At 54.4% G+C, this 22,917-nt stretch overlaps 7 protein-coding genes across 7 annotated transcripts; 3 read left to right on the plus strand and 4 right to left on the minus strand.

Annotated features, from left to right (window-relative positions):
- Positions 1–4: 4 nt before the first annotated feature.
- KVR01_003409 (uncharacterized protein) lies at positions 5–1,834 on the minus strand. Its single transcript, XM_044783425.1, has 4 exons — positions 1,564–1,834; positions 1,277–1,492; positions 400–1,201; positions 5–338 (listed from the first exon to the last, which is right to left on the minus strand). The coding sequence occupies exons 1-4, from the start codon at positions 1,584–1,586 to the stop codon at positions 234–236; spliced, it is 1,146 nt and encodes a 381-aa protein (XP_044648424.1). The 5' UTR covers positions 1,587–1,834; the 3' UTR covers positions 5–233.
- Positions 1,835–1,845: 11 nt separating this feature from the next.
- Positions 1,846–2,945, plus strand: KVR01_003935 (mitochondrial 54S ribosomal protein YmL19). Its single transcript, XM_044793898.1, has 2 exons — positions 1,846–2,185; positions 2,243–2,945. The coding sequence occupies exons 1-2, from the start codon at positions 2,051–2,053 to the stop codon at positions 2,576–2,578; spliced, it is 471 nt and encodes a 156-aa protein (XP_044648950.1). The 5' UTR covers positions 1,846–2,050; the 3' UTR covers positions 2,579–2,945.
- A 1,432-nt stretch (positions 2,946–4,377) lies between these two features.
- KVR01_002127 (uncharacterized protein) lies at positions 4,378–8,044 on the plus strand. The gene is made up of 4 exons (XM_044790908.1): positions 4,378–4,754; positions 5,003–5,352; positions 5,558–6,869; positions 6,926–8,044. The coding sequence occupies exons 1-4, from the start codon at positions 4,700–4,702 to the stop codon at positions 7,540–7,542; spliced, it is 2,334 nt and encodes a 777-aa protein (XP_044647142.1). The 5' UTR covers positions 4,378–4,699; the 3' UTR covers positions 7,543–8,044.
- A 469-nt stretch (positions 8,045–8,513) lies between these two features.
- KVR01_002109 (uncharacterized protein) lies at positions 8,514–9,208 on the plus strand (the record flags this gene model as incomplete). The annotated part of the gene is made up of 4 exons (XM_044792286.1): positions 8,514–8,516; positions 8,723–8,950; positions 9,054–9,112; positions 9,184–9,208. The coding sequence occupies 4 exons, from the start codon at positions 8,514–8,516 to the stop codon at positions 9,206–9,208; spliced, it is 315 nt and encodes a 104-aa protein (XP_044647124.1).
- A 573-nt stretch (positions 9,209–9,781) lies between these two features.
- On the minus strand, positions 9,782–10,489 carry KVR01_003665 (uncharacterized protein; the record flags this gene model as incomplete). Its single annotated transcript, XM_044793025.1, has 2 exons — positions 9,782–9,918; positions 9,991–10,489. The coding sequence occupies 2 exons, from the start codon at positions 10,487–10,489 to the stop codon at positions 9,782–9,784; spliced, it is 636 nt and encodes a 211-aa protein (XP_044648680.1).
- A 1,032-nt stretch (positions 10,490–11,521) lies between these two features.
- On the minus strand, positions 11,522–13,639 carry KVR01_002203 (uncharacterized protein). The gene is made up of 3 exons (XM_044794616.1): positions 12,446–13,639; positions 12,130–12,379; positions 11,522–12,014 (listed from the first exon to the last, which is right to left on the minus strand). Exons 1-3 carry the CDS (start codon positions 12,719–12,721, stop codon positions 11,890–11,892), a joined length of 651 nt encoding a protein of 216 aa, XP_044647218.1. The 5' UTR covers positions 12,722–13,639; the 3' UTR covers positions 11,522–11,889.
- Positions 13,640–19,017: 5,378 nt separating this feature from the next.
- On the minus strand, positions 19,018–22,898 carry KVR01_002907 (uncharacterized protein). The gene is made up of 6 exons (XM_044784301.1): positions 22,113–22,898; positions 21,954–22,045; positions 21,168–21,757; positions 20,969–21,064; positions 20,750–20,811; positions 19,018–20,645 (listed from the first exon to the last, which is right to left on the minus strand). Exons 1-6 carry the CDS (start codon positions 22,490–22,492, stop codon positions 19,166–19,168), a joined length of 2,700 nt encoding a protein of 899 aa, XP_044647922.1. The 5' UTR covers positions 22,493–22,898; the 3' UTR covers positions 19,018–19,165.
- Between the last annotated feature and the right edge of the window lie 19 nt (positions 22,899–22,917).

A 22,917-nucleotide genomic window follows, 5' to 3' on the forward strand; every position in this document is an offset into this window, starting at 1 on the left:
GTAGTCTGTGGGCTGCAGAAGGTGTCTTATTCTATGAAGCGACGACAGTTAAACCCTACTGATTACTACTGTCATCAATTACAAGACCATAGCTTAAATCTAGCGAGCCCTTCCCGAGTGTCCCCCTAAACGCCCTGAATGACCGACCCTCTAAGACCATGCCTTCTCGGCGCCATGATACCCAAAACCATTCTACTAGTGTCTGATGATCTGAATCACAGACTGCCAACCTTCTATTCGGAGATGAAAGTAGCTTCGGTAAAAAGTATTCCCTCCTCGATCGTTTCGGTGTCCCCGATCTTCAGCTTCAGGGTCACCTTGTGCTGCCTCGGCATGTACTGAGAACTAGTTAGCAACTGTTCAGAGGGCTTGGTCGGACGCGGTGGCTATTTGAATTACCTGGTAGATATAAGGCTTTGTACCCGCAGCCCCGGCGACAATCTGCTTGACGAAACCGGGCACCTCGGCCATGACGTCAATCTTGTCTAGGCGCTGCTCAAGATCCGTCTCCAGCAGTCCCGTGACGGGCTTCCCATCCTTGGTGGTGCCGCTCCATTCGGCCTTGATGGCCTCCGGCTCTGGCCATGAGTTCTCCGTGTCCTTCTTGACGCGGGTGTGCGTGACGGTGTTGGAGCACCCTGCGGCGATGATCTCGCCATCCTTTGCGATGCCGCCCACATTAACCTCAGTAGACCCGTACGAGGGTGGCGTGGTGTACTCCATCAGGATTGCAGAGATGTTGGTGCCCTGGAAGTTGATGTAGTTCCACTTCGCAGCCGCGTGGTGTGGCTTCATGCCCTGCAGCGCATGGATGAATAGGGCCTTGCCCTTGTAGTCGATGGGCCCATCGGCCGTGGTGATGGTGCCCTCGGCGGTGCACCTCGGCCAGAAGCCGTGGCGCATGCTTCCCCACGGGTTTGACAGGTCTGTGCCGAACAGAGTCTTACCATCCTTGCCAGACACAAAGCCGGGAGCGGCCTTCCGGACGGTCAGGTTGACCTGGGCCCTGTCGTCTGTTACCGACTTGATGGTGTAGGATTCGCCGTCGGCCGAGAGCTCGACTGCGCAGTTCTGAGCATAGAAGTTGCACTTGTCCTCGCTGAACTCAACGTCCTTAAGCTGGGTCGAGCACCACAGGAATTCTTTCTTCTGGTCGGGGTAGAAGATCTTGGTGTTGAACTGGCAGGTTGTGCGGATGCCGCTGTCCCGAGTCTACCGTTAGCAAGGCTGCTGCGCCATCTCTCCAGGGTGTTGGAGGTATCAGTTCACAACGTACGCCACGTTACTATAGATGACCTGGGCAAGCGCTGCGTGTCCATTGTCGGCTGTGAGGTAGAAGCTGAAGGTCTCCACGCTCGTAGTGTTCATGGCGTACCACTTCATGTCGTCTCTCTTCAGCTCGGTGTAGGGGGTCGTCTTGGCCTGCTCGGAGACATTACGGATGGCTGAGGGCCCGTAGATGGGCTCTTTCGTGCCGGCGACGTCGGCCAACCTAGCACAGAACGTCGTGTTAGTCCACTTAAAAGGACCGGGCCTATCGGGGGGGAGGGGGGCAATACTGACTGCTTCTGCGCCCACTTGAACATTTTCGCTGGTGTTGATGGGAGGGATTTATGGTGAGGTATGTGGTGGATCTGAGTGTAGCAAACGCGCAGTTGTGAAGGTGAGGCAGTAAATAAATGTTGGTTCTCGAGAAGATGCCCCTGGTTTGGAAAAGAGTTGGAACAACGTCAGAACTAAGAAGTCAAGCACTCCCGAGCCCTGGTCAGTGTGAGTGCGTTGTACAAAAGGCAAGGATGGTCACTCGATGCGCCCAAGGCTCCCCGTCGCCCGCAAAGCTTCGGCGGTTGCTGCCCACTTACAGCCCGGCAGGCTCGGGAGCGCCAGGGGGTCCCCAGGCACGCTAGGGGCCGCTGCATGAGGTCAATCAATGCAGCAGTGCACGCCCGGGTAGCCTCGAATTTTCAACAGCCCGATAGCTCTCGATCCGCAGCACTTTCGCATTGCGCACCCACCCCCAGCACGTGCGTGTCGACAACGACAAGCCAAGATGTCCAAGGCACGAGGAGGCGCGGCTGTCGACCAGATCGTTAAGCTCGTCGTCGGAGCAGGGCAGGCGAGCCCGAGTCCACCTGTCGGACCGGCGCTTGGTAGCAAAGGTATCAAGTCGATGGACTTCTGCAAGGTACGGCGGCTCCGCTCCCCTCGACCGCGGATGTCGAGCACTGACGAGCAACCCCAGGAGTTCAACGCGAGGACGGGACACATCAACCCAGGCACACCACTACCCGTGCGGGTCACCGTCAGGCCCGACCGGTCGTTCCACTTCGACGTGCGGACGCCCCAGACATCATGGCTGCTCCTCAACGCGGCAGACGCGCCGATGGGCAGGAAGGGGAAGAGGAAGGGGGCATCAAAGCCAGGCCACGAGGTTGCCGGCACCGTCAGCCTGAAGCACGTTTACGAGATCGCCAAGATCAAGCAGTCCGAGCTGCGCCTGTCCGGCCTGTCCCTCGAGGGGCTCTGCAAGTCTATCATCTACCAGGCCAGGTCGATAGGGATCAATGTGGTGGCATGAGAAGACGGTAGATTAACTTCAAAAGAGCTGGCGTTCAGGATTGGGTCATACTCAAAGCGGGACAAGGCGACCGAGGTCCCTCATCGGGTTGGAGACATTGCGGCATGCCAGAATTGTAGCATCTATGGGACTACATACAAAATCTTCAGGGTACAAGAAAAGACGTAGAACATCCATCCAGGATGCATTGGACAGGAGAGTCAGCAAAAGTGCGGCCCACATGGTGCCCAGAGGCACAAAGACCTCACAGTCAGGAACACAAGATCAACGGCTTCGATATGCTTGGATGCTGGTGTCGTTAGCTGGGCTCGCAAAGCCAAATTACAAGCATGCGTGATCTGATAGCAATAGATGACTACTTCAGACGAACAGCTACTATAGGCACTACTGTGGGCTCAGGACTCGGTTGGCGCGCCCGAGCCCGAGTTCGGTCAAGCGAGAATGACAGAAGGGGACGAGGTATGGCTATCTCATGCGCAGGGTCGCTCGCTTATTACAAGCGTTGTGACACGTGCGAGCGCAAAAGGCTGTGTCTGCATCCGACCTCTGTCAACTTGTCAGCCGTGCTGGGTGCGCCTGCGAGGCTGACTACACCATTCTGCAGACAGGGATGCCTCGGCCATTCGGGAAACACACATGTTTTGTTAGACGGTCCGACGTCAAACACGTATGTCATATACAGGTCACTCGCTTGGTTGGTCAGGGCCGAGGGGCGCGAAGGCCCGAGTGTTCGACGTGGCGAGCGAGGGTCAGAGAAAGCTCACAGCCGCTGCCCAGGGGTCCAAGTTGTGTGGATTCGGATAGTGGACTCGCGGTCGAGAGGATCGCATGATTGTCTTGCGCAGCCCTTGGTAGAAGACGTTTTCTGGCAGCAAGGTCGCCGAAGTTATCATGAGAACCTGCGTGCGGAAATACAGCTCGAGGGCTCGCGGTCGGGCCGATGTGTGAGCGAATTGGTCGGGTCTGACTGGTTTGGGCCAAGTCGTCGCATGTGCGACCGTCCGAGTCCCGCAAGCTCGACGCTGGCGGTATTTTAGGACGGGTCATCTCGGTACACAGTAGTCCTCCCAGGGGGGAAGTTGGCCGTTTCACGCGCAAGAAATCGTGACCGATGCAGACGGTTCGTATGGATCTGTGACGGCCAACTGGCCCCAAGCATATGAGTTCAATGCCAAGAAACGTCTGCCAGGCCCGCCTGTACCGGGTAACTCTAGGCAGGTGCCGTCATGCGCTTGCATCCTCCGGCTGGTATAGCACCGAGCATAGTATGGCAAGGTTGTATGGAGCTGGATCTACTCCGTACCTGGTGTGATTTCCCATGCCATTGAGCGATGACGGGCCCAGATCCCAGACTGTCGGGCTCGAAACTCTAACCAGGCTATGATGTAAGTCGCAAACTCAAAGCGCGAGAAACGTCGGCTCGCCCAAGATTCTCTGACAGGCGGACATGCAGAAAAGCGCACAGGTGGGGATCTGAGGATCTGAGGATCTGAGGATCTGGACAAATCTCCCTGGCATTGGCATTGGCTTTGGCTCTGGCGATGGACCAAATTGAAACCCATCTTCTGACGGGATAATAAGACGGATGGGGAGCTCAGCCTTACTGAAGGAAGGCCCCTCGCCGCCCAGCCAGCCCAATGGGCTATTTCCGGCTCAGGCTCTTGTGGCTTGTGAAAAGGGTGGTGGGGCGGAGCTGCCGTCCTCCTCCCAACCAACCTCTAGCAAATAACCAGTACCACAGTCCCTATGGGCGGGCGTACATGTCTGCGGTCATGTCATTTTTCTACCCGCTAGCACATGCTGCCGTTTGACACGCACGCGCACACAGCACCCTCACAGTCTGCCCGCCTGCCCGGGTCAGCGTGCCGCCTCTCTACATCGGCAAAGTAACCTAACCTGTCCCTTGTATGTGCGAGTTCGGTCCCACTCTTGTACCCCACCAAGCCTGCGCGCCTTTCCATCGTAGCCCGTCCGTCAGGCCCTCAGTCCCGACAATCAACCTTCACCTTCCACCAGCGCCAGCGACTCCAGCCGTCAGCACCACAAAGTCGGCCCACCAGCGTCCTCGCTCCCCCTTTCGACCGCCTCCTCCGCTGCCTCATCCCTCTCCACTGCAGGCCCATGGAGGCGCACTCACAAGAGGCGCACGGCGGAATGGCCGACTCTCAAAAATCTGGTAAGCAGCAAAAGGCCCAGCATCACCGAGCAGAGCAGGGCGGGCGGGCACCCGGGATGCCCCTCTGCCCTCTGGCCCCCGGCTTCTGCGGATGGCCGTTTGCTATCCCGGCCCCCCCACCACCACCATCGCCACCACCACCTTCCTCGCCAGCAACGAACCTTCTTCGCCAGCCTCCCGTCATCTTGTCTGGCCGTTTCAACCGCGCCCCGGCCCTGACCCGTGCTGACGATTGCCTTCAAATCTAGACGCATCGAACAATGCGCCCGAGTCCTCGCCCGCGCCCGCAACCGCGCCCGCGCCTGAACCCGAGCCCGTGTCTGGCAAAGCGCCCCAGCCCACAATCGCCCGCGATACGGCCGTCGACCAACCGTCAGAAGACAATGCTGGCCCTGCCGTTCGATTCAAGTCCACCGTCCAGGAGATCGACCCCAAACATCCTTTGTTTGAACCATCGGCCTCTGGGGGCGACCACACCAGCGACTTCGTGACGCCTGAGGATATCAAGTCTCTGTCCAAGTCACTCCAGGGACACCGCCTACAAGAACGGAGAATGACCAATTTCGCCTTTGAGCCGTACTCATTGCCTGCCTCCAGAGTACGTCTAGACCTTTCTCGGCTCCTGTCCATGTTCCGAGCTTCACTTTCTCCTGCCCTCACGTTTCTATCTTCGGCCCATGTTGTCGCAAAGGCGATATGACCACGGCGCGCCAGACTTGGTCTACACAACCTGCGTCTGGCTGCTCCTTTTCACCATGCATGACCTCCTCCAGAATAGCCACATGCTAATAGACGCACCAAAGACTGTTTCCCACGATGACGATTCCAGAGATGCCAGCCGGCAACACACGCAAAGCTCGACCAGCATGCCGTCACCTCGCCTCGGGCCAAGAGGGGCTGAGGTGCAGTCGCCGCCTTTGACACCAGCAGCTACGGACGGCACGTCGGAAACAAAGCAACTTGACCATGCTAGAGACTCATCAGAAAAGCTGGCCCACAAGCGCGATGTCATCACCCCACAAGAGTCTGGCCAAGAAACGTCTCCACAACCAGCTACCAGGAGAACCCCCCATCGACAGTCGTCCGAAGAAGGAAAACGATCTACGTCTGAGTATCTGGGTGCGTCAGACCACAGGAAGGGCATGTTTTCTGTCGGGCCAGGGTCTCTGCCAGTTTCCAGGGAATCCAGCCCAAACCGTGCATCTGCCTTCTATTCCCGCCCCTTCACGCCATCTGGAGACCTCGACAACCCATATGCCGCCAGCAAACGCCAGCCGCAAGCGAAAATCGAGCCTCGCTTCGTTTTCTCCCGTAAGAAGGGAAAGGTCTCGCCTAGCTCGTCCACACTGAGCCTGCCAAAAACGTCCACGGATAAGCGGCAGTCGTCCGGGCTGCTGAGTGCCTTGGGCAAGAACCAGGACATGTATCAGACAGACAGCCATGGGACGACACACAGTCGACAAGGCTCCATGTCAGATCTGAAGCGGTTCTTCAAGATGGGCGGTCACCACAAGGCGAAGCGAGCAGCGTCTCCGGCAGCCAGCATTCGGTCCGGGTACAGAACACCGCCTGGTTCAAGATCGACCTCGCAGATACCGTTTGGTGACGACCACGGCCTGACGTCCAAGTATGGCAAGCTGGGCAAGGTTCTTGGGTCCGGCGCTGGTGGCTCGGTGAGGTTGATGAAGCGAAGCGAAGATAACACGGTCTTCGCGGTGAAGGAATTCCGCCCACGCCATTCATACGAGACAGAAAAGGAGTATGTCAAGAAGCTGACGGCCGAGTACTGCATTGGCTCTTCCTTGCACCATGGGAATATCATCGAAACCCTGGACATCGTGCAGGAAAAGACCAAGTGGTTCGAGGTCATGGAGTACGCGCCGTATGACCTGTTCGCCATCGTGATGACGGGGAAGATGTCACGCGAAGAGGTATCATGTTGCTTCTTGCAGATTCTCAGCGGCGTGACATATCTGCACAGCATGGGGCTTGCGCACCGAGATCTCAAGCTCGACAACGTTGTGGTCAACGACCGCGGCATTATGAAGATCATCGACTTCGGCAGTGCACATGTGTTCAAGTATCCTTTCGAGAACAATCTCGTTCTGGCTTCAGGTGAGCCGGCATGATTTACCCCTCCAACACAGCAATGTTGCTGACGTTAACCACAGGAATCGTCGGCTCCGACCCGTATCTGGCACCAGAGGTATACGAGGAGCGAAAATACGACCCAGCAGCGGTTGACATATGGTCACTGGCCATTATCTACTGCTGCATGAGCTTGCGCAGGTTTCCTTGGAAGGTTCCGCGCCTGACAGACAACTCGTACAAGCTCTTTGCGGCAGAACCCACTCCCGGACACGACCCGAAGAAACTGATACTGCCCCCGGTGAAGTCAGAAAGCGCATTGCATGACATGCCGCAGAGAGACATGTTCCCGGCAGATCCTGAAGACAAGGGGAAGACGGGTCAGAACGGCGACAAGCCTTCTCACCGCGAAGAGAAGCCGTCTGGCGAAACATCGACCTCGACGGCGCCGGGCGAAAAGAGGGAGGTAATCCGAGGCCCTTGGAGGATTCTGAGGCTCTTGCCCAGGGAAAGCCGCCATGTCATTGGCCGGATGCTTGAGATAGACCCGAAGAAGCGGGCGAAGATGGAGGAGATTCTGGAGGACAACTGGGTGAGCAACACTGAGATCTGTCGGCAAGTGGAGCAGGGCAAGGTCATCAATGCCACTGATCACACACATGTCTTGGAGCCCCCGTCGGGCTCGACTGCCGCCAAGTAGGAGACGGCTGGACAATCGCAGAACAATGTCGAGGAGCGCGAAAGACACGTCACAAGATTCAGTTTGACATTCGACGCGCCATTCAGCACCGGGCCTGGTTTGCCAACGATGGGAAGAGGCGGCTGCTGCGGCAGTGGACCTAGGGCTCACAAATTTGGACGGGCCTTGGATTACCCTAGAATAGGGCCATCGTCCGTCATAGGAGGAAGGGGCGTGAGCTCTCACGCGCTTCGCCACAGAGAAAGAGGCTGGGAGGGAATGGGATGAAAGAAACCTGTGTATAGTGGCGTTCCGGGGCGCTCGAGACTACTGCATTATGGACATTAGGCTACAGATGGTCGGAAGCGTCAATGATTGTTTTGCATTTCGGCGGCTGGCGGATAGAGAGATTGGATCTTGGGGGTCGTGCCAGGGTTCCTGTTCACTGTTGTACTGGCCAGGGTTGATTTCCCGTGACATATGATCACAGACTTAGAATACGACTATTAAATCTCTTCCTATGGCTTTGTTCTCGCTATTTTTTATTTTGTTCTCTGCCCTGTAGGGCTGCTGCTGATCGTCCAGCGAAGCCTTGGCTCAGCGGAAGTTGAAATACGAGGCTCTCACATTGCATTTATATTTGCAGCCAACAACCTGGCGCATAAATCTGAAGAGACTCGTGCCAGGGGTATTCGAGAGCATATTTATAAATATGCGACACAGAGAACAGCGTACTTGGCCATTTAAGATACCAACTGGAGACGAGGTCGTCCTCACTTACACGAGAGTGGAGCCCTCGCACCAATCAGCACCCGGCCTCGGCCCCGGCTCGCATTAGTCATTAACTTTTTTCTAGCTGTTTCTCTGACTTCGAACTTTTGGGCCGTCGGTTCTCCCACCTGCTCAACTTCGCAACGCATACACACCAGTTCTCACTTTCGATTGACTTCAATCTGCCCCTTCAGCCTCCGCCTCACCCCCCCGCGTTCACAATGGTAAGTGCAGTTCGCTATTCCTGCCCACGGCCCATACTCCGAAAACACCGGCACCCCACGCCGGTGCGCGACGCCCGGCTCCCGGAGCTCAAGCAACTGGGGGAGACCCGCCGATCTGCCCGCGCGCAGAGCTGTCGCTTGAGCATTGCCGAACAGCACAACGAACCGGAACCCTCGCTGACCACCGTGCTACCGCAAAAAAATAGGCCACCTCCATCCGATCCATCAAGTCGCTCGTGCCCCTCCTGGACCGCGTCCTGGTCCAGCGCGTCAAGGCCGAGGCCAAGACCGCGTCCGGCATCTTCCTGCCCGAGTCGAGCGTCAAGGAGCTCAACGAGGCCAAGGTCCTCGCCGTCGGCCCCGGCGCCCTGGACAAGGAGGGCAAGAGGCTGCCCGTGGGCGTGCAGGCTGGCGACCGGGTCCTGATCCCCACTGTAAGAACCACCGACCGGACCCCTCCAGGCGGACGATCGAATAGCTTTTGGGCTGGCCTCAGGTCTAGTTGATTTCAGTGTCGCTGACGTGGTTGTGTCTTAGTTCGGCGGCTCCCCCGTCAAGGTTGGCGAGGACGAGTACACCCTGTTCAGGGACAGCGAGTAAGTCTTCCTCGTGCTGTTCTCAACCGTCACACGGAGCCTGGGAACGAACGCTGACACTCTGCCTGCAGGATCCTGGCCAAGATCAACGAGTAAAAAGGCGGACGCGATACCCAGGGAGTTCGACGACCATATAACGACGTTTTAATGTACTATATGCTCTGTACAAAGCGAATCACGGCATTACATCAAAAGTTGGGAAGCAGCTGCGAGGTCTGGCATCATATTTCCGTATAGAAAGGAGGGAGGGCCCACTTGCGAAGAATGATTTCGCAAAGCTGTTTTTTAACATGACAGCGCCAGGCTGGCTGTCCAGTCTAGGATCCCGAGCAATTGAAAGATCTCCGCTCTACCGAGCACAGGCTTAGTCCTGAAGTGGACTGCTGGGTTTGCCGTACGTGAAAATTACTCCTTGCCTTGGTATCGGGTGCCATATTTCGATCCTGCCGGACTGCAGAGTGGGACATGGACGTCCTTGGCCCCGTGGGCAGCCCTAGCTTTTCCTTCTAGTAGCCGCATATGGGCTGAGAAGGTTTGATGATGAATAGGACGGGCGGCGAGGCAGCTGACTGTGGTCCAATATCTCGGTTTGATTACCTCCCGAGGTCGTAAGCTGTGGTCGGTGCAGGCGAGACTGTTGTTGTGAACTGGCCCATTGCAGAGGCAGTATCACGGCGAGCTGAATGCGCCATTGCCCTCGCGCACCAGCATCTCGGCCTCATCACCGTCATCTTTGGTCTCGACATATCTAGACGTGAAGCCAAGTCTCTTGAACGCCCTGTTTCCCTGTGGGGTGGCAGTCAGGGCTGTGAGACGGCATAGCTGCAGCGTCAGCTTTTCCCCGCGTGCTCACAGATGAATCGGGCACTTCCACATACCAGAATATCCCGTGATTCTCCACGAGGGAAACCTCTCACCGACCCGGGATCGGATTTCGTCCAGAGCCTTGGGGGTGAATCCAGGCGTCCTGCCGCCAGAAGGGTCCCGCTCGATATGAAACACGTGCAGACCGACCTGCACCGTCTCCAGAGGACCGTCGGCGACAGCAGCAGCAGCACCGGCTGGTGGAAACATGCGGTCGGGGTCAACATCGTGCTCTCTCAACTCACCCGCAACAAGACGGCCCCAGTACTCCTCCACCACCGGTAGGACGATGACCAGTCCCTCCGCGGCGGGCTCGTGCCCGGGGTCGTGCCGCCGCAGGCAGATGCTGAGGTCCGGGCAGCTGGTGGCCCAGCTCCTCATGCGCTCGTAGGTCAGCAGGGGCGCCGGGTATATCGCCTGGTCTGCTTTGTAGATCTCCTCGAGTACGTCATCGTTGATGGGATCCCAGCGCAGAAGTTGCTGACCCTGTGTGGTGGGAGGCTGGTCGGGCATCTTGGAAAGGGAACGCACGCTTCCCTGAGCCGTGCGGTCTTGTGGTGAATATGCGCTGGTCAAATAACCTCCTATAGGATACCCTCCTAGTGCGGTTTCCCTAATCGAAGGATTCATTTAGCTCAACCAACAGGTACAGTGAAGTTACATTTTGCAAACATGGAAAATAATTGATAATGGAGGATATAGAAGATGCGAAGGTGAAGGCATTCAAGGGTCTAAGATAGGATGAAATTGTCTTTGTGTTGAGCAAGACAGCCAAGCAGGTGAAGCTAGGTTACGAGACTTCAGGAGGCACTGGCACTCTCTCGTGGATGAATGTACTCACCTAGAATCCTTGGTATGGTACTGATTGGTAGATAACTACACTGTAATCGTGAATCTCTACTTCGGAGAGCCTGGACACATCTGGTTGGAAGTGCTGGCTAAAGACGTGGCTGACACGAAGCATTGGATGGCCTAGATACAAGAAACTTTGTCGTCTCAATATTCAGTCAACCCTTTGTTACGGATTCAACCCCAGCACGTTCCAACATACACATGCTTTTGAATAATGACCAGCTGTTCTGATAAATGAAAACTACTCTGAAATCCTCAGCGGATAACCACAAGCATACATACAATTATCCACAGCCCAAACACATGTAGTCAAAGTGGCAGCCCTGTGCATATGTAAGCCGGCCGCCCTGCTAATGGACGACAACAGCAACGGCTGTCGGACGGCTCGCGGGTCGCGCACGGCGGCTCGGTAAGGCGTGATTAGGCGGCGCCCTGGCACTCGGGAGGCGCCCTGGACTCAGGGCGCCAGAGAGCCAATCGCACCTGGAGTTGATGGCGTGCTCGATGGTTCAATCGCGCCATTCCGTTTTGGGGGATATCGAGAGGCACATTGCCTGGGAGCATCTGGCGCAATAAGACCCAAGAGGCCCCTCGGACGGTCTTTTGCTCTGCAAAGCTCCATACAAGCCGTCTCGACCCTCGATGCCACTTGTCAACACGGTCACATCGATGCTGTTTGTCACCATTCGGTTTGTGCGCAACATTTCGCTCTGATTCAGTGCTGACTGCGCTATTCATGACTACATCTCCAAGAACGCTCCACTCTCATGGTTCCAAAGCCCTCGCCAATATGTCTTCCAAAATATCCAGCAACGCATTTCCAAAGGCAAACAACAAATCCATCAGCTATGATCCCAAACGCCGATACCGAGATGCCTGAGATTCAATCTGGCCTGGAAGGCCCGCGAAAGTCACACATGCAGTCTTGCCAAAACACGGGGCCTCCTGGCGATGTTGCATGAGCGAGTGCTCAAAATCATGCGCCAGCACACGAGGCTGCGACGTCCAACCGGGCCTGGCCCCACCAAGCGGTGACCCAGCCCCGTCGAAAGAGGTCGGTTCTACTTCTCATTCACTCTCTGCTTGTATTTGGAGTAGTAGCCGCACTTGGCCACATGTTTCTTCTCACCCGTGATCGGGTTGAAGGTGTTGCAGCCTGATCTGGCAACGTTGGGCGGTGTGTATACTGAAGCGCGGGGGTCAGCCTCGGTTTCATATGTGTGGCGCCTTACACAGCCTTGCGGCAAGGCTGCCCACGTGCGAGAGGCAAGGCTGTGTTCAGGGGCTGTGGCATAACCTACAGTGTAGGGAGACGGCATAGTCACTGCCTCTGTTCTCTACCTTGTGCAGGCCCAGCTCGTCGGCCATGTATTCCACGTCATTCTCCTTCGATGTTCGCTCCGTCAACACGCGCATGGGCTGTGCCCGATCCGAGTCGGGGAACTCGTATCGCGTTTCCGTGAGGCTGCCGCGAAGAATCTTCATGACGCAGTGCGCGTTGCCATGATCGTGGATAGGGCTGCCTTTACCGGGTGTCCATACGAGGACCAGCTGCCATGGGAATACCGTCAGCGGTTAACTACCACATGAGACGGTTAGCAGAAAGATCAAGCTCACCAGGTTGCTCTTCCCATTGCCCTCGTCGACAAGGTTTCTGGTATAGGGAAGGTCCGCATCGGCGATGGCGAATGGCACCCAACCGTTTTCTTTGGCGTCGTAATCCTTCATGAGGTCCATGATGGAGTTGAGGTCGACGTCCTTAGAGTCAAGGCCCGACGAGGGGCCCAGTGCATCCTTGAGAGCCTGCACGAGGTCCTCGAAGTGATGGCTAGTAGGCTGCGAAGGAGCAACTGTGGACGGCTGGGCGTGATACGAGGCTATTCCGACGGCCATGATGGCGATAACGCGAGCAATACAACAAAAGACAGACGATAGTCACGATGACAGGCCAGGCTGGAAGAGTCTGCAGACGGGCGACGCAAAAACTTGTACGGCGAGAACACGACGATGAACACGACGATGATCAGGATGAAGATGTTGCTGAGGATGGAAAGGTGATGGCCCGAGACAAGTGTCCCGATGGCTAATGATGCTTTGGAGGCAACTGACGGCTGAAGCGGGTGGGGACCAGATGGCGGGAGGGGGACATGCGCGGGCATTTCGAGTATCCGGAGGGAAAGGGGGCTCTCGAGTGTGAGCAGCGACATTTATGGGTCAGGTCACGGGGAGGCAGGCGGGGCGGGGGCGGGATGAGCATGTTTGGCGGAAGGCTGTTCGCTGCTGGTTGCTGGCGCCAATGACTGTCAGGTCCTTTGACTGCCAGGCCTTTGACTGCAGCCACGGGTGCCCGCCCATTGTGTGCAGTCAGGCAGACGTTGCAGGGCGAAACAGAGTGTTATCAGCGATGTCGGGCACGCCAACTCCCGAAATGGATACTGTCGGCCAGTTTCGGAGACGCCCGCAGATTTTTGACGGTCGGTCAGGTCACTCTTTGGGGGGAGCGTTTCCCCCTCAAAATGCATCATCCATCGGAAGCGAGGATAAGGCTGTGGAAAATCATCACCAGGTGTTTTATTTGATATCATCGATCGATCCGACAGTGATGTGTCTGTCAGGGCCAGCAGTCGAGGCGTGGTTTGGCCGTCGCAATTCATGATGCCAATTGCGTGCTCACCGTTTCTTGTCAGCCTCGAGCCCGGGAGTACGCGCAGGTCCGGTCCTATAGGGTGACCCCGGGCGGCAAAGAGGGGCTTAGCCGTGGGTAGCCACTCCCGCAAGAGACAACCGGCCTTTTACCTTTGTACCCCATGCACGCCAACGCCTGTATCACCCCATACTCCATGCCCCAGACTCCTTATCAGTTCAGAGATCGGCAACGGGGTCATGTTTGCTGATGGGGTTGGAATGCCTGACTTTGGATGTGACGGCCGACGCGCAACCACAGTCAGGGTTAGAGGAAGGCTGACTCGGGCAGCTACTGTACTTAGTAGACTAGATCGGCACTGGATTCTGATAGCGTCCACGCGTGTGATTTACCGTCGATTTTGGCTTCAAACGTTGTTCAACAAACGCAGAGGAATTGTCATTTCGCTCGGCTGACAGTATGGGCAATGCAAATCAGTAGATCTCTCAAAGTAATAGCAGACCCTAGACATAATATTACTGCCAATGCCATTGCAGTCGGCCGGCATGCACCTGAAGGCTGAATTCATCCAGCCGCATAGGGCCATATCCCCCTCCCTGCCTTTGCATCAGGCCAGTATAATGCCAATTCGTGTCCCGAGGTCGTCTTCGCTTCCATCCTCTCAAAGATGCCTTCTGAAACTTGAAGATACACTTGCTATCAAGGGTTGTCAAAAGCTATCTAGGATGCGGGATCGAATCTAGACGAATTGCAGGATGCCAACCTCTCTCTCTGCCCACGAGCTAGAGGCGCACTGAATGTCCACCTGTACGCTACAGTGCAAAGGTCATACAACCACCCCCGAGCACGTCCGCCGGCTGCACCTCACCGTTCAAGCCTCTCGCTGGCCCCAGCCTGCCCCCTCTCATCGATCGAAGCGAGGACCCAGCGCTTATGTGGTTTCGCTTCTATTCCGTATACGTCCGAGGACATACATGGCGCCTTCATACGGTGGTAAGCACTCAAGACCCAGCGCTTATAATTCACCAATTTCGTTCCTTGACCTTCCTTGTCCCGATGTGTTGCCGATCTAAGCTTGAGGAGGTTCGCGACCAAGTGATGTGGTGTCGAGCCATACAGCCTGGATTTCGTGGTCCGGAATAAGCACATGATGCTTTGGGAATCGCTGAACTATGTTGGAAGTTTGGAAACTCCTATTGCTGACTGTGTAATGTGGAATGCTGAAGAAGCTGGCAGGGTACTCGTCAAGCGAGTAGGTTGTCTGTGATGCCCTTTGGTGGCTTTGTAGTGGTGTATCGGAATGCTGATCACGCCGATGCTTTTTGCTTGTTGTTAACTAGTTTCGCTTCTATTCCGTATATATCCGAGGGCATATATGGCGCTGCTTGTTGTTAATCGGAGAATGCATATAAAGATCCAGTAGAGCCGCGGGACACAGGAAACTAAGAGGCTGAAAAGAGCAAGGTAAGTTAATGCGCTTGCCGTTAAGGCCTTTCTTGAATAGAAGGAGGAAGGGTTGGGAGTATTGACAGTCGTGCTCCAAGATACTATGAGAGAAATACCTCAGCGCTTATATGAAAGCACTTGAGACTGGATGGGAACCCAATACCGAAGACAAATACTGAACCTTCAATAATATAAAGCATTCCTTTCCCTTTACTTGTCACCAATCTACTAAGGTTTGTGCCCAAGGCTGGTCAGCATGTTTCCCTTGTGAACGCCCTACATACATGGCTGAATTGCAGTATCTGAGGAGGCCTTGCGTGAACCACCTGAGCACTGTTGGCAAGAACGTAAGCAGAGGCAGCGTTTTCGCGACACTGGAGAACCCAGCTAATAGAGACCAGTAAAAAGAGCCTCAGCATACAAGCCTGTTCACATAAGCTTGGTCGACTGTTTGTAATGCAATCCCCTTTCCGGTTCTTCGCATACGACTATGCGTTGGTCAATCCATGATGTCTTTCAAAGCCTTGTTTGCTGCGTGGCGCGCCGATCTGCTGCGTGAGATACGTGTCCCACACTTGAATTCGAACAGAAGCAGTATATTATGATGTGAAGTTTGTTCTTGATGTCCCGTAACATGGTGCAACAGTCTAACATCTGTCATCAAGGCGGCCTTATTGGAGTTGTAACAATACAAACAGCAGAACAAGCTAACAGTTAAGAACAACGTTGAATGGATCCCGGCAATTCTGTATATATGAGATCCTTATCCTGGATCGACATGGAGAGCCACAAGTCTTTAAAACTAGTCTAGACTTTGAGAAATTGTGTGCAATCAATCAGCTTCTACATTCAAAAGTGCGAATAGGGAGACACTGATCTTTCCCGGGTGTTACAAGCACCTGAGCACCGTGCAACACAGCATATACACACAAGTATCAAACAGAGTAATGAAATCACGTCAAACACAATGATGGTGGTGGTGATGTGACATTAGCAATTCGTTGCTGTACCGATGTGGTACTTCAAAGCTTGGAAGCAGAGAGATGGTGGGTGGGCGGGAGGAAGCGAGCCCCTGGGTGCGAAGCCACAGCAGTTGTGCTCACTCCCAAGCTACATTGCGACTGACAGGCTTCCCGGGAGAGCATTGCATTCTTCGTCATGCTTGCAAGAGGACGCCGTATGACATGCTAATGCGAGAGAGAACGGGCAAATTGAGACCTCGCGCCGTAGGTACATAATGGGCAGGTGCCCGGATGAATGCAGGTAGCTAGCACGGTCGTGATAGACACATCAGCGTGCCCCCGACCCGCATGCCATCCTGAAGTACAGAACCATGACATGCCTTGGCCTTGTGCACGCTTGCCAGTCCAGTGCTGATGGCTAGCATTCTTTCCTGGTGCCTAGCGCAGCTTCCGTTTTGCGGTGCAGGTGCAGGCGTTGATAAGGGGCTGCTCCTGCCTTCCAAGGCTCGTTGAAAGATTGCGACCAAGCAGCTGCGCAGCTCTGGTTTCCCAGCCCCAAATATTTAAACCTCCCTTTGGGCCGAGTCTCTTGACTCTTCTTCTTCTCTCTTTTCTCTTCAAGGTAAGTCTTCACCCCATCCCCCAACACACTGAGAGGTACGGGGTCTGGAGCCTCTAGGGATACCAGCCTGCATCGTCATATGCTGTGCTGCCCCATTGAGAGTGCTCAACCCTGCATACAACCCTATGCAACGCTCAGGGGAGATGAACCTGTTTGGCGCTGCAAGTCTGATTGTTCTGGTCTTACCTCCATGACCATGGACACAAGACGATGCACCGACATTTGATAACAACATTGGGCCTTTGGTAGTTCGTTAGTTGGTTGCAAGTATCATGTATTGAGTTTGATTACCCAGGTATTCTGACAGCTCAAGCTTGAACCTGTCTTAATGTCAGCATTTGGAGCCATTGTGAATTCCATGTCCTTTCTGATGGGGTGTCGATGTAGAATGCAATCTCCGCACCGTATGAAAAGAAATTCACGCTGATTCCATACGCCAAATCCGAGGAAACGGCTCGACTTGGTCAGGCCAGTCGATCTAAGGCCATTGAAAAGAGTGAATAGGTAGCAACTGAGATACATCGCATTGCACAGGTGTCCAGGGAACATGGATCTGTGGCCGCCAGATTGTGCAACCATATTTCCAAATCTGTGATGTAGAAGCCCAGTGTCCGAGCAATTCTGTGTGAAATGACCACCTCTTGGGGTTCTGCGAGGAATGAAGAAGGAAAAACATAGCAAACAACGGGGGTTACTTGATTGGAAAGGCCTGCGCTGCCTGAGCCAACATTGAAGGAAAGCCGTCTCCGCTTGGAGGCATGCAGCAGAAGCTGCGGCAGACGGGGCTGACGTTCGAGCTACCAGCTGGGGCACAAAGAGGAAATAAAAATGAGTAAATGAGCTCAGATTGTATGTTCATCATTGCTCTGTTCTTGCTTGTCCCTCGAGCAGGACAAGCGATCAGTCTGTTCTTGCTTGTCCCTCGAGCAGGACAAGCGATCAGTAAGTAAAAGTGCTCAACCCTGCATACATGTTGTTTTTGTAGAAACTGGAAGGTTACAGGATCCCGAGATCAATTTAAATACAGTGGGATCTTGGAGCTTGGAACCAAGGTGGAGCTAAGTGCTAGTCCTGTAGACTACCTACCTAGGTAGGTACCTAGGTAAGAAGCCAGAGGCGCCAAAAGATCAAGTGGATGACCGTACCTAGGTACCTACCTTCCTACCTACCTAGGGACCTAGGTAGGAAGGTATGTACCAGGGAGGCAGTGCATAGCAGAGAGGACGACGGTGCCACACTAGGCTTCAATCCATAGCACAGTCCTAGACACCAAGCAGAAGTCCGCGTTTGCAAATACCTTGTTGGCCTGCTAACAGGCAATAAAGGACGGCCTTTAGTAGGCGTTGATGGACGTGTGCTGCCGGGTGAGACCACACTTTTTTAACGTGGACTCCAATAGTAGAGCACCGCACCTTGGTGGGAACTTGGTGGGAAAGGCCACTTGCACTTGTCTAGACAGAGAAACTCGAGGTGTCGTATGTCAATTCTGGTTCGCCTTCGAGCGGAGGGGACCTAGTCTCGACATGGTTGGTCTTTGCTTGAAGATAAAACCGAGACTTCTTCCACCCAATTCTGACCTCAGTTTCAACTTGAAGAAGCTGGGGTCATCTAGAGTCAGATGACCCAGGCACATGTGATGTGAATTTTCGAGTTAGGTTCTTCTGCTTGCGGTTTCCCATTTTAAAGCGGTGGTTGAGACTCCATTTACATCTACAGCAACAACGACACCGGTCATATGTAGAAACCAGGAGCGAGTGCAGATTTTGCCCAGCGAGAACTGGAATGATGTCAGACACAATTTCAAAGCACGGATTCACGAACACAGACCAAGAAGAGAAAAGGAAATAAAGGAAACGAAAACGCTGGACGGTGGACGGTGGAATATTTGCTTGCTGGAAGGCATGTATGCTTCCTAATCCAGATGAACTCGTCTCCACTTGGAAACCATGATGACCTCGGGAGATCAGTGGTCCTCCAAGTGCACCAAGACATATGAAAAGATTCAGATAAACTCTCATTATTGCTCTGCGCTTTATTTCTTCAAACGCTGGGTCTTGAGCGTTTTACCACTGTATGAAGGCGCCACGTACATTTTACATGTATGGGGATTAAAAACGAAACCACACTGCTCTGCGCTTGCCTGTCCGTCAAACAGGACAAGCTGTTAGTAGTTAGGAGTGCTCCCCTAGCATTTAATGGTATGTTGAATGGTCAAAATTTGTTTGGGATTTCATGCCTTTGGACTTGGGATTGAAAGGGATGGGAAGCCTGAGCTTAGGTCTCGAGTGGAGACTATTGCATGCTACTTGGCTTAGCCTCGCGGACATGTGAGGAACTAGCTTTGCCAAAAGTCCATGAGTAATTGAGAGTGATAAGCCCTAGACGGCTAGGGAGGCTAGGGAGATAAGTGACCTTCGATAGAAGAGACGCTGGGCGCCACATGGATCCTCCTAGCAACATTGAAGGATGTGCAGAAAATCGCAGAAGCCAAGTACTGTGTCGGACGTATACGGAATGGAAGCGAAACCAGCTTAGTATTGTATCACCTCCAAGATGTCCACTACATTTGGCAAAATGCCGCCTCGTCTGATCTTATTTCGAATGCAGAAAGCGCAACAGCGAATCCTTGCACACAAATACACACTGTGCCAGCGAGTCGTCCTTCAGGTCAGCAACTTCATGATATCCGCCATCCTTGTCTCCTTGGCCTTCTTGCCCTGTACCTTCTCCTTGAAGGCCTTTCCAACCAGCTGCCTCTTCTCGGCCTGGATGTCCAGCACGCGTTCCTCCACGCTGCCCTCCATCACCAACCGCCACACGGTGGTCGGCCGTGTTTGACCCAGCCGGTGGACACGGTCCACCGCCTGGTCTTCGATAGCCGGCGCCCACCAAGAGTCCGTCAAGACCACCGTGTCTGCCGCAACCAGATTCAGCCCGACACTGCAGACGGCCAGTGACGCGAGCATGATGCGCGTGCTCGGATCCTTCTGGAGGGCACGCATTGCGCTGTCCCGCGCTGAAGGAGTCATTGACCCGTCGATGCGAGTGTACCCATACCCGGCCTCCTTGAGCTGCTGCTCAATGATAGTCAGAAATGAGGTCCACTGCGAGAATATCACTACCTTGGAGCCCTTGTTCTTGAGTGTCGCCTGCAGGATCTTCAGTAGCGCCTCCGTCTTTGAGCTCTGCGTCTCTGCCTGAGGCTTGTCTCCCTCTTCCTCGCCGGCAGTCTCAGGCGCGGGCTCGAGCAGCTGTTCCTCGGTCAGAGGAGTGCGGCACATGGGACACTTTGATTGGGTCTGGATGACCTTGCGGATGCAATCTCCACAGAAGACATGCTTGCAGTGAGTGATCATCGGCGCTGATAGAGTATCTAGGCAGATGGGGCATTCGTCCTGGCTCTCGATGTAGAGGCGGAGTGCCTTCTGCAGGATATTGCGGTTCCTGTCGTTGAGGACGACCACATCCTGGTCCTCGAGAGTCTTGAGAAGATCCACGATTCGTTCCTTGCAAAGTGTCCAGCTGTTGCAGGTTTGGCGGAGTCGCAGGAGTTGCTCTAAGACGTGCTGGAACGTGCCGGCCTTCTGCCCTTGTTTCTGTTTCGACTGGAACTTCTCGAGGACGCCTTTGGCCTCGGATAGAAGAGCGTCGTACTTCTTTTTCTCATCCGGCTTGAAGGCGATGCGGTGAACATACTCGGATTTTGGCGGGAGTCGCAGGTCTACAAATGCCATGTCTTTCTTCCGTCTGAGGCACAGATCCTGCATCAGAGACTGCAGCAAGGCTTCAGCCCGGGAATCCCCCAGGTTGAGAGGCCTGGTAATGACGGCGTTGAAGACCAGATCATCGGCGATACCTCCCGTCAACCCGAGGAACTTAACTAATGAATGGAGATCCTTGATATTGTTGACGATCGGCGTCCCTGTGAGAACCCATCTTGATTCTGCCTTCAAACCGCAGGCCGCCAGGGCAGCCTTCGTCTTGGCGTTGCGGATTGTATGTCCTTCGTCCAGGATAATACGGCGCCAAGAGGCCGATGAAAGCGGACCCTTGTTGATATGATCTGATCCCAGGGTTCCGTAACTGGTGACGACGATGTTGTGCTTCATCATCTCTTGGACTGTCGCCTTCCTCCTGTGGTAACTGGTGGTGACGTTAGTCCTGCTACGGGTCCCAAAGTGTTGTATTCTAGAACATTCCAAAACATGAAACACGGTGATCCATAAAATGTGAAAAATGATGCTTACATGAGGATTTTGGGCACATGTTCGCTCTTTGTGTGTTGATAAGCTTGTTGTTCCCAGTTGCTCTAAGAAGATACGTTAGCACAAGCCTATCACTCAATACCAGGCGGAAGTCCGAATTGCTCTTTGCAGACGACTACCGCAGAGCACTGATTACTCCATTTGCAGCAATGCGTCGTTTGTTTGGACAAGGGGCCAGAAAATTGATAGGGGCAGCCTTACCATCACAGACACAGGAGCCACGATGAGAGTCGGTCCCGCCCCCTTCTTGTCGGACAGAATAAGACTCAACATCTGCAGTGTCTTTCCGAGACCCATCTAATGGTGACGTTAGTTTTGCCATGGATCCCAAAGTGTTGCGTTCTAGAATATTCCCAACGTGAAAGACGGGGGTCAGTGACAGCTGGAAATTGATGCTTACATCGTCTGCAAGAATTCCTCCCTTGGCCAGAGTTGGAGTCCGTGCCGTGGTGAAATTGGCAGCAATGTTGGTGAAGCGCCCTCGAGAATCTCGTTTCCACAGTTGCGTGACATGAGAAGAGCCCTGAGGAGGGAATTGTGGATTCTCTCTCGAGCGTAACCACTCGAGACCTTGCAGCTGGTACGGGAGCAGGGTCGACCGCATTTCTTGCGGCTGCTCCGCCTGAGGCAACTTGGACAAGGCCTCCTCGTCCATCGCGAACGTCTTGAGATTGTCGTCGCCACTCCTGAACTGCACGGCCTGGCTGAGCTGGGCGAGCTGATCGAGGGATAACTCGGGCTCGGCAGGGAGCCCAGCCCTTGACTGGCTACTCTTGAGGCCCATCACATTCTTTCGAGGCGGTTCTGGTGGTTTGGGCCTGGTTTGTTTCAACTGAGTGGCTTTCAGCAGCTTGTCAGATTTCAGGCGCTCCTCCAGGGAGGCCCTCGCGATTGGGTCGGCCGAGCCGTAGAGAGTCAGTTTCACGGGACAGTCAAAGTAGCCTTTCTCTCCGAGGATCGATGCCTCGACTAGGACGTCTCCCGAGTCCACTGTACGACAATGGTCAGCTATCAGTACATTGAGAAAGAAACTCGATGCAATATCATAGAGACTATGTTAAACTCGCACCTACAACATGTCTCACAAGCTGCAGCCTATCAAGCAGGTATGACACAGCCTGCGAGTCAAACCGCAGATGGAAAATATCATTTGAAAGGTTTAAAGGCCCACCCAGGAGCTACTTACTATAAGGCGCGAGTTTTTCTACCAGCTTGCGAGGCAGATGCCCAACTTGAGACCCAAGGACATTGTCGACTCTCACAGCGTTGCGGTCGTACCTGCCATTCACAGCAGAGGTTAGGTCCTAAGACAAAGAGCCAGGAAATTCTGGACTGGTAGACTAACGGGTTGGAAGGTTCCCTTCGAAGAACAACGAGCTCGCCTGGGCTGACAATCCCATCGTAGTATCTGCAACCGACGATCTTATTGTCGGTGGTCCCATAAAGCTGAAGAGCTGGACCGTCATCGACTTGGGTGAGGTCTAGAACCTCAGGTTCGTCGTCCGCAAAAGAGCTCTGAGAATATCCGTGCCCAGAGCGTTGACTTCCAGATAGTGGCTGGGAGGACGAGGCATAGGATGACTGGCCTTGTCCGCGCTGTGATGACCCATTGTACAGAGAGGATTGGCTTGACGGTCCCGAAAAGCGAGGCTTTGCGGACTTTCCCACAACGGGATCGTCATCTGTCAGGTCAATGACCTCAAGGGGACGTTTCTTTGGCGGCATGGTGGGTTCTTGTTGTGGAAGGATGTTGCTGGCGACGCGTCGCGTGTGGAGTCGGACGTGGGAAAAGGGAGACGAACTGCAAAGGAGACTTGCTCGGAAGCTGGAGCAGACCGGCCGTGGGCGGGCTTAAATGCCACACCGTAGATCATAGATATCCCGAGCGGCGTCTTGCATGCGTTGTGCGGGTCGAAACTGACTTGTCGCAACCCGACGGAATTGACCCAAGATACCAGGCCGATGCTTCCATCAAACACGACGCGAACCCACGTGCCTCCCAGCATCAGTACAATGTACATACACACTGCGAGCGGAGTACTGTGACTGATTCTCCTGGTCGATACCCTGCATGCAAAATATCTGCTGTAACCACCGTATGATTGTATTCACTTTTAAACTTTCACTTGGCCTATAGGCAATCTCCCCGG

This window comes from Diaporthe batatas, assembly GCF_019321695.1.
Source record: "Diaporthe batatas strain CRI 302-4 chromosome Unknown Contig00003, whole genome shotgun sequence".
Classification (NCBI taxonomy): Eukaryota; Fungi; Ascomycota; class Sordariomycetes; order Diaporthales; family Diaporthaceae; genus Diaporthe; species Diaporthe batatas.

Excerpts from the sequence above, each read along its gene's own strand:
- KVR01_003409 (XM_044783425.1), bottom strand. The coding sequence starts at position 1,586 with ATGTTCAAGTGGGCGCAGAAGCA. Across the intron at positions 1,493-1,563 it reads TTCAAGTGGGCGCAGAAGCA|GTTGGCCGACGTCGCCGGCA; the intron begins GTCAGTATTGCC and ends GTTCTGTGCTAG. Across the intron at positions 339-399 it reads CAAAGCCTTATATCTACCAG|TACATGCCGAGGCAGCACAA; the intron begins GTAATTCAAATA and ends ACTAGTTCTCAG.
- KVR01_003935 (XM_044793898.1), top strand. The coding sequence starts at position 2,051 with ATGTCCAAGGCACGAGGAGGCGCGGCTGTCGACCAGATCGTTAAGCTC. Across the intron at positions 2,186-2,242 it reads AGTCGATGGACTTCTGCAAG|GAGTTCAACGCGAGGACGGG; the intron begins GTACGGCGGCTC and ends GAGCAACCCCAG.
- KVR01_002127 (XM_044790908.1), top strand. The coding sequence starts at position 4,700 with ATGGAGGCGCACTCACAAGAGGCGCACGGCGGAATGGCCGACTCTCAA. Across the intron at positions 4,755-5,002 it reads GGCCGACTCTCAAAAATCTG|ACGCATCGAACAATGCGCCC; the intron begins GTAAGCAGCAAA and ends CTTCAAATCTAG. Across the intron at positions 5,353-5,557 it reads ACTCATTGCCTGCCTCCAGA|ACTGTTTCCCACGATGACGA; the intron begins GTACGTCTAGAC and ends GACGCACCAAAG.
- KVR01_002203 (XM_044794616.1), bottom strand. The coding sequence starts at position 12,721 with ATGGCCGTCGGAATAGCCTCGTATCACGCCCAGCCGTCCACAGTTGCT. Across the intron at positions 12,380-12,445 it reads GCAATGGGAAGAGCAACCTG|CTGGTCCTCGTATGGACACC; the intron begins GTGAGCTTGATC and ends TTCCCATGGCAG. Across the intron at positions 12,015-12,129 it reads CTATGCCGTCTCCCTACACT|TATACACACCGCCCAACGTT; the intron begins GTAGGTTATGCC and ends CCCGCGCTTCAG.
- KVR01_002907 (XM_044784301.1), bottom strand. The coding sequence starts at position 22,492 with ATGCCGCCAAAGAAACGTCCCCTTGAGGTCATTGACCTGACAGATGAC. Across the intron at positions 21,065-21,167 it reads GAGGAATTCTTGCAGACGAT|ATGGGTCTCGGAAAGACACT; the intron begins GTAAGCATCAAT and ends CGTCACCATTAG. Across the intron at positions 20,812-20,968 it reads TGGCTCCTGTGTCTGTGATG|AGCAACTGGGAACAACAAGC; the intron begins GTAAGGCTGCCC and ends GTATCTTCTTAG.